Source organism: Fringilla coelebs (genome assembly GCF_963513975.1).
Source record: "Fringilla coelebs genome assembly, chromosome: 1".
In the NCBI taxonomy this organism is placed as follows: domain Eukaryota; kingdom Metazoa; phylum Chordata; class Aves; order Passeriformes; family Fringillidae; genus Fringilla; species Fringilla coelebs.
This window is the reverse complement of record NC_140028.1, coordinates 21,105,836-21,114,754: the sequence shown is the minus strand read 5'-3', so window position 1 is coordinate 21,114,754 and position 8,919 is coordinate 21,105,836. Positions and strand designations below refer to the sequence as shown.

The following is an 8,919-nucleotide window of genomic DNA, read 5'->3' as shown; positions in this document are numbered from 1 at the left end:
CGGGAGCGGCGGGAGATGCGGGAGCGGCGGCCGCGCAGCGTCTCCCCGCCCTCCCCCTTGCCCCCCCGCGGCCGCCGGGCTCGGTCCTCCCAGCGCGTCGCCGGCGCCTTGGCTCCTCCTTGTCCTTCCTCGCGTGATTTTTATCGCGTCCATTTTTTGTGCGGGGATAAATAAATAAATAAGGGCAGCTGCCGCCCGCCGCCCCCCGCCGCCAGCCCGCGCGGCGCCGCTAGGGGCGGCAGCCGGGCCCCGCATCGCCCCGCGCCGCTCGGCTCAGGAGAGGGAGGCAGCGGGGCGATGCGGAGCCCCCTCCCGTGACTCCGGCTCTCCGCCATGCCATGGGTTAGGCGGACTCCATCCCGCAGCCGAGAGGGCACCAGCCAAGCGAGGCGGCGGCAGGAAGCGGCGCGGTCCGGCAGAGGAGCGGCGGGAGGCGGCGGCGGCGGCGGCGGGAGGCGAGCGCTGCGCCCCGCGGCCCCTTCCATGGACGGCGGCGAGGAATTATGAGCCGCGGCCGGCGGCCGGGACTGGCGCTCGCCCGCTGGGGCTTTCCCCGCTGCGCGCCCCGGGGCGCCGGGGCTCCGCTCTTGTACGGCGGCAGTTCCTGCCCCTGTCTCCTGACCCCCCGACGCTCGCTCCGTCCCCCCTCTCCCTGCCTGGCGCTCGGGGTTGGGATAATCTCGCTCGCACCCAAACCACAGCGCTCCCGCGGCTAATCCTGCCCTCTACCCTCTCCCTCCCCACTCCGCCCCCGGCCCTTCCTCTGCTGCCCTCTCCCCTCCCCGCTCCCCCTGCTCGCCCCCCGGGGCCCCTCCGTCCCCGTCCTCCCGCTGCCGCCGGCGGCCCGGCGGGTGGGTGCGAGGTCGGGGCTGCCGGGCACCCCGCCCCTCCCCGGCGGGGCCGTCATTAGGCTGCCGGTTGATTACAGGGTATTGATTTGTATGTGCTTCTCCCGGCGCCGGCCGCTCCCGCTGGTGCTGCTGGAGTTCGGGCAGCGCTTCTCGTAGCGGCGGCGGCAGCTCCTACCAAACATGTCGGCTCCCGCCGGGCCCCGGAGCGGCCCCGCCGCTCCTCAGCCTCCTCCGGCCCCGCAGCCCGAGATGCCGGACCTCAGCCACCTCACGGAGGAAGAGCGGAAGATCATCCTGGCCGTCATGGACCGCCAGAAGAAGGAAGAGGAGAAGGAGCAATCCGTGCTCAAGTAAGGGCGGGCGCATCCCTTTCTCGTTCTCCCGGGCCCGCGGCCGTGGAAATCTCTCCTCTGGCCCCGGGGGCGGCACGGCTAGGGCGGGAGAGAGGAGTCGGGCGGCCGGGGTCGGACAGGGGCGCTTGGCGCCGGGCGAGTGTGGGGCACGGCGGGAGGGACCCGCGGGAGCTGCCAGGGACGCGGCAACGCTCGGCGCCTGCCTTCGTCGCGCTCCGCGGGGCGGCTCCGGCTCCGCACGCCCCGGCGCCGGCGGGAACCGGGTGCCCAACATGGCCGCACAGGTGCCGTCCTCACCCGGCGTGTTCCATCGCGAGGACGGGGGTGGGTCGGGGTGGCCGTCGGCGCCGCCGGAGGGGGCGGACCGGCAGCATCGGGCCCGGTCCCGGGGGCGCGGCGGGCTCTGCGCTGGCGGCGGCGGCCCTGCCGGGCGGAGCGGCACCGCCGGGGCCTGGGCTCCGGCCGCCTGGCTGGGTGGGTTTGCCACAGCCGCCATCTTCCCCCGACAACGTGTCTGCCGCCCGCCCCCGCCCCGCTGCTCTTTCCAAGCGTGAGCCCCGGCGCCGGGGAAAGCGGGACGCCTTCCGCCTGGCCGGCGGGGGCGTGGGGGTGGCCACGGCCCCGGCCCCAGCACCGGCACCGGCACCGGGAGCTGTCCGGAGCAACCCGGCTCAGCATTTGGAGCTAACAGTCCACAACCCCCCTGCCCAGCTCAGAACTGGGAGCTGTCCACGGCCGCCCGGCCCAGATCAGCACCGGGAGCTGTCCACGGCCACCCCACCCGGCCCAGCTCAGCCCCGGGAGCTGTCCACAGTTCTCCGGCCCCGCTCAGAACCGGGAGCTGTCCGCGGCCGCCCGGCTCGGCACCGGGAGCTGTCCACAGTTCTCCGGCCACGCTCAGAGCAGGGAGCTGTCCGCGGCCGCCCGGCTCGGCACCGGGAGTGTCCGGGCAGGAGCGCGGGGCCCGGGAAGCGCGAGCTTTCCCCGTGCGCCGTGCCCCGCTCCCGGGGTGACACCGGTCTCCTTGCAGGCCCGGGGGTCCCGCTGCCGTGCACGGCGTGGGTCACGCCCTGCCCCAGTCGGCTGGCAGACGCTGAGTAAAGTCGAGAAAACTGTTCTCCCTTCGTCATGGAGTAACCACGCTGACTTCTAGTGGTTTAAAAATACGCAAAGCTACTGCTGTCGTGGACGTGACTTTGATGAGTGTGGTGAAGTTGAAGCTCTAAGCTCTAAGCGTTTTTTTTTGGTACCAAAATTAGCGTTGTGTCTTGGACATGTTAATTGCAGCTGGCCTTTCACACTCAGCACCTGGAAGCTGTCTTCTGGGCTTTAGTTGCTGACTTTGGAAGTCTGTTTCCAAGATTCACTGCATCATACCAAAAACTTCAAATATACTTTGTGTGACAGCTCCTAAATGTTGAGGAGATCTCCTAAAAACATTTCAAAGTCTGTTTAAAAAGGTTTTTTGTTGGATGAACATTCTGAAGCACGTCAGTGTAATGTGAGCGCTGGAAATAAAGTACCGTACCTTCTTTCGTCACCACATCTTAGTCTCTTGCTCTACAGTTTGTTTGCTATTTTGAAACAATTTAGACTATTTTATTAAGTTGAATGATATACCAAAATAAATGCAAATTTTTGTCTAAAATATCTTCACTCTTAAAAATCATTAACAAAAATGAAAGTTCAAGTTGGAAGCTGCAGGAATTCAAGGAATTTAATATTTTAAATATATAATAATAGCATTAAAGTTTTAAAGAAGGCTCCTGTCAACTTTTGCTGTGGAGAGTAATATTTATGATCAAATATAAAGTACAATACTAGAATCAGCTTGAATGGTTAAGCTTGCAAATGAAGAATAAACTGTTCTCAAGTAATGGTAAGGTAAAACTAAAGAAATGAAGCAGAATTGTTTTCATTTGTAATATTGAGAATCTTGGAAGCAGACAATGGGCAAGCAAAAGGTCTTGATCAAATCTAAGGATAAAATTTATGTGAGGTTTAGTTTCTTGTTATGTCTCACTGAAAGTGTACTCTTGAGTTCTGTGTAAGCCACGAGGGAGATGGTAAGGTGTAAAGTTTATACATAAAGGATAGCCTAAAGCAGTGCTATTAGGAAAATGCTGTTGTCAATGGAATTTGAATAGATGGCCCACAACATTTTAAACATTTTAGAGGGTAGTGAGAAGTAAGCTGGTGTCACATGAATAACTCACCAGTTTAATTTTTCTTAAAATGAAGTGTCTCCTTGAACCATCAGGTACATGTTTATTCCAAAAATATCTACAGATTTATCAAGCACAACCCTCCACCAAAGTCATACCAGCATCTTTATGTAGATATTACCGAGTTTAATTCTCTTGAGAAATATTTTCCTTCTGAGAAAGAATAAAAAAACCCTCCCATGTTTATATGAATGAACTACTGTTATTGCATAGAGTTAAATATAGAGCTAAATCGTGCAGTCTTTGTTCAAGTGTAATTCTCCTCGAAGGCAAGCTTCTTTTGAAGTGGAAGGTATTTTTGCCTCAGCAATAAAATTGTGTCATTTCATGCCGTGGAGAAATATAGCAGGATTAAAAAAAATGCTGAAAACAAGAGTTGACATTTAGAGTTATTAACACAAGAACTGTTCAAATGTTGAAGAAAGCAGCAAGCATGTATTCCCTCTATTTATTTTTAAATCATTTATGGTGATTGACTGTCAGGATGAATGACTACTCCCTAGGCTCTACTTCCTTTCTCCATTCTGTTTCTATCTTGTGTTTTTCAAATTCTTATGCTGTTTCCATCACTGTGGTATTTGAGCATTTTCCAAAAGAGCATTAAGTAGTGTGACTCACATCTGTAATGTGGACTATTTATTCTTTTCCTTTCACTCCCTGGGGTAAAGATGTGTGGATTTAAAATAGATACATAATTTCTCCTTATGCTTGTTTTACTCTTTTTGGGGAAAGGAAATACAGATGGTGTTGAGTTGTAATCTGTAGCAACTAATAGTGATCGGGTCAGCATGAATTCTTGCCAGGATTTGATGGAACATGATGGCATGGAAAGCAGAAGCTTTCCAGATTTGCTCTGTCCTTTGGCCTGGTTTGGTCTGTGAAATACGCTGAGCTACAGTTGTGCACTGTGTTCCTGAGGTGGGGCTTCTGCTTTAAAAAGGATGGGTGGCAAACTCTGCTGCTTTGACTGTCTCACTTCTGGATTTTTTGGGACCCTTGGAGTGCATTTTGAGTGTTATGGGCTAAGAAGTCTTTTTGACAAGGTTATTGAATATATATTTTGCATAATATTTAATATGCGTAATGCGTGACAGAGTGAATTTATGTCTGTACTCTGGGTGTAAGTCTTTGCTGTTTAAAGAATATTTACATATTTTCAACTTTTTTCTTTGTGGATATTTTACTGACTTGGATAGAAGAGAGAATTTTTGATGATCACTTTTCTTTTAAATTATGCGCATCCTTCCTCTTATAAAATCTGGTTTTGTGTGTGTAAGCTTTTTAAGAGATTTTAGACAGCACATTTCCTCCATACAGACTGATTTATGGGTTCAGTCTTGTGCTTTTTTACTTTTAATTTGTACTTTATTTCTGTATTGAAGAACTGTGTTGAGAGAATGCACACAGGAAAAAAAATAGATGTTAGGACGTTATTTATTAAGACTTCTGTTTCAGTCTGTGTGATGTGCATCTACACTTTCCTACTTGAAAAATCACAAGTTTCCATCTTCTTTGCTAAGCAATTCTAAAGATAAAATGCTGTCCTCATAAAGTCAGACTCATAGCTCTGAAAAGACATGTATTTCAACTTTTCCCGAGAGTTTGGCCCAGTAGTAGACAAATTTTCTCAAGAAAAATTTTTTAAATGAAATATCCAACTTTTCATATATTTGCAAAGCATTACAGGTTTACCATGAGGTCCTTGTAAAAGATTTCTTTTAAAAGTGTGTGGCTTTGTCAGCTGATTTACCTAAGAAAGGTGGAAACATAGTGGGCTAGCTAGAGGATGGTGGCTCTCTGTGAACCACCGCTGTCAAGTCCAGAGTGAACTTTAGGAAGGTATAATTAGCTGCAGGCTCAGTTACTGTGGTAGTGGTTGCACAGATGTGGTAAAAATGGGGTAGCTACACAGAATGAAACAAAATCTCTGACAAGCAAACCTCAAGGAAGCTGGACTTTGTGAGCTCCGTATGACACTGTGAGTGAGGTGTGGGGCAGGATGCTCACCTGGGGAAGAGGAAGAAATAAGTTGATGACCATGACTCACAGAAGTGTAAATATCAGACTCACAAAGCTATTGTACTATTTTATAAATACTTATCTCATTTTCTGAATAATCAGCTCTGATTTAAACTGTCTTAAAATCATTGTATGTTTTGGATTTGGATTTCAGGGCTGGAGAGCAGAAAGAGATATATGTGGTGATTATTGATTTTGCTTTTGGAAAATGGACATACGTATGGGGATTCCTAAAGTTTCTAGAGAAAAAGGCAAAAAGATTTGCTTTTGACTAAATAGTAAACTAGGATTCCAGGCAATGTTAGTTATGTTATGCTCCTGTAATTTTACACTGCATTTTGTCTGGATTTGGAGTGCTGATTAGAACAGCTTGTTGCTACACCACTTATAGTTTGCTCTTGTTCTATATATTATAAATTCAAATATGGTCCAAGTGACTTTAAAAGCAATAACTTTATGCAGTATAAAAGAAGTGATATTGGAAGTTACACAAATATATATATGTATAGTTGAGGAGGATACTTGCCCTCTTTCCTGCCCTGCCATGTCCTCTTCCCTTCCTATCACCTCATTCCGCTCCCTTGTAATATTCTTTATAGTCTCCCCTTTCTTTTGTTTTAATAATTTGTACTGCTTTTTGGGCCTCTCAAAGTTGTCATTGTTTCTTGCTCTTCACTCTTATCACATGCTTAGACTGATGACAGATTTTATACTGTAGATAATACTTGTCAGGTTGTTATGGTTTGTACCATTTGCTCTTCGAGAAGTCTCATTGTTTACAATTGTTCAATGAAGAGCCTAACTCACTTTTAGACACTGTCTACAAATGATTAAAGTAGTACTTTCTCTTAGTGACTAAGCAGAATATATTTGGAGATTATACAGAGTGTGCCAGTTACACTAATTATTTGGCTTGATAATTTTTATGTTGAGTAAAGTTTTAGAACACTGCAATAGTGCTGACGTTCCCACATTAAAGAAGTACAAGTAGGATCAGTTGGATGTAGAAAGGCTTGAAATCATATGGGGCTGAGAAATAATCTAACAGATACAGAATTTAGTTAACAAAGAACCCCCAAAATAGACATTCAACACCAGATAGTATGTGCTTTCTGCAGTCTTGTCAAATAAGTATCTTTCTGCACTTCTTTGAAAAATAAAAAAAGAGAGAAAACCATTTAATTTTACATCTAAAAGAGAGGAGTGGCGATCATAATTTTAAGTTGCTGGGACTGTATCCTAGAAAGCAGTGACTGGGTGAAATGCAGTGGTCTCTGGAGGTGAGGTTAGGGGACTGAATGGTCCATTCTGGATTTTGTCTGCATGCATCTCTGAGCTGGGTAACATTTAAATAACTGAGAATGTCAAATCATTGATTTTTCCATTGAAACAATGGCTAATTAGTGTATATATTGTGTCAAAATACACAGAAGTGATAAGTTACTGCAGAACTGGTGTAAAATGTGGTTTTACCCTGCCAGTGAAGTTTTAAAATACTTGCAACGTATTCAAAGTTCCATAATAGGGAGGAAAAAGTAAATTCATAGTTTGAACTTGCAATTTTAATCCAGTGGAATGGGATTTACTTCAGCTTAATGCCATCCCTCTCCCTTTTACTTTAGTGGCTTTCTTCAAGTTTTGTTACAGTCAGTCAGAATGCTAGGGTATTTTCTAAAACCATTAGACCAACTTTTTCCAAGAAGGATTATTTTGGTGAGATCTTTCCTTTTCCCTCAACGTCTTCACTGATGATGCATTTTGACGGAAACTTGGGGAGATAAAATCCCAAGAACCCATTAAGTGATGGGTTATGATCTCATCTATACCTGTTTTACTGCAACAGACATTATACATTAGCAATGAGCTTTGAGGTGAGGATGATTTTTTAAGTTAAGTTTAGATCACAAGGGCTGTTTTAATAATATGTCAGGTTATTGGCTACAATTTACCTTAGACAACCTCATCTCTCTAGGAGTGAGCAAGTCTTTGTTTTAATTTAAACTCATAAGCAGGAAGAATCTCTTGAAATACTAGTTGTCTACAAATGGCATTCAAAAGCAGTCATTGTTCAAGCAAAGTTATTCATATTATAAATCTGAAGTTCTTATCGACCTATATTGTTTTCAATGCTTACTGAGTTTAGAGCTCTTTTGCAGGACTACATGGTGTAACAGGAGGAGCTGTTACATCCTTGAATAACTCTGTTGAGGGTATGTTATAGTTTATTAATAAAAACAGTTTACACCAAATCTGGTAGTGCATTTGTAAACTCAGTAAACTCCAAAAACTTCATCTCAGGAGTTATTTATATTTCTGGTGATCCAATAACATTGCAAAATCAGTGCTGTGCTCAGCAGCTGGCTCTGCATGATGTCATGTGGTGACTGTGTCCTCATGTAGTTTCTCCAGGCTATGGTCTCGAAGCTGCAAAGATGTCAGTAAGGACTGAGACTGTAAGAGTTAATTAACAAACAGTAAGAGATTGTATAGGGGAATAGAAGAGCATATAAGAAGTAAATACATGTAATTTTTGGAGAGTAAGAGTTCAAAGAAATTTCTGCTGGTTTCTGTCATTGAAGTTGCATTTTGATAAAGAAATCAAACTCATACATTTTGATAGAGGAAAAGTAATAGTCATAATAGTTGACTTTATGTATCTGTATCTTTAGGAGTTTCTAAGTTTTGATGTGAGGCCATAAAGAATATATTTGCTTTAAACTTTAAACTTTTTATTAAAACAATAGTGAGATATCCTGTTTGTTCTAGCAGGAGTTAGCAAGAGTTGAACTTGTGTTTCAAACAAGTCTGAGTGCTTCTATTTTGAAAATTCACAAGAAAGTCTTTAAACTTTAAACAACATATAAAGCCCATTATTTTCTTTGTTTACTGTCTCTATGGGGTTGGTTCTTTCTTCGTAAATCTCATATGAGGTTGCTTAAATACTTCCTGATGACCTATTCTTTATTTGACATTAATATCTTTAAGGTGAATCATTTCTTATAGCAAATATAATATTGTATTTGTACTCAGAGTATTTAACAGGTCATAACATTACTAGGTATTCAATATAACGTGGTATTTTGGCTTTGTGTGTTTTTGAGGGCAGACTTACTTTAGAATGTGTACTATCTTAAGCATATGAAGGACATAAAATTTTTTCACCTTTAAATAAAATTGTGAGTCAGAAGCAGTCAACCTGTTTTGGAAAATGTCTCACAACCATCTTTTGTATAACTTTTCAGAAATGAGTACTTCAGTGTGTTAGCAAGAAATCTTTTTTCATATAGTGTTTATCTAACTCTTGGTGCATTTATGCATTTTTCTGATTACAGAAAGGGTGAGTGAGAAGAAGTGATTTCCAAAGCTGTTTAAAAGGCCAGAGAACACATAGAATAATAGAAAACATAGCTGGTTGTGACCTCAACAGGTCTTCAATTAATCCTTTGCCTCAAGGCATGATCAGTTCTTAAG

General features: G+C 45.5%; 1 protein-coding gene across 8 annotated transcripts in view; it reads left to right on the top strand.

Moving 5' to 3' along the window:
* Positions 1-1,031: 1,031 nt before the first annotated feature.
* RIMS2 (regulating synaptic membrane exocytosis 2) overlaps positions 1,032-8,919 on the top strand; it is a gene marked incomplete at both ends in the record, with an annotated part of 444,787 nt that continues 436,899 nt past the window's right edge. For all 8 annotated transcript variants that reach the window (XM_084219774.1, XM_084219771.1, XM_084219776.1 and 5 more), the window contains one exon: positions 1,032-1,201. In XM_084219774.1, the coding sequence (XP_084075900.1) occupies positions 1,032-1,201 (170 nt within the window). The remainder of the gene's footprint in view (positions 1,202-8,919) is intronic.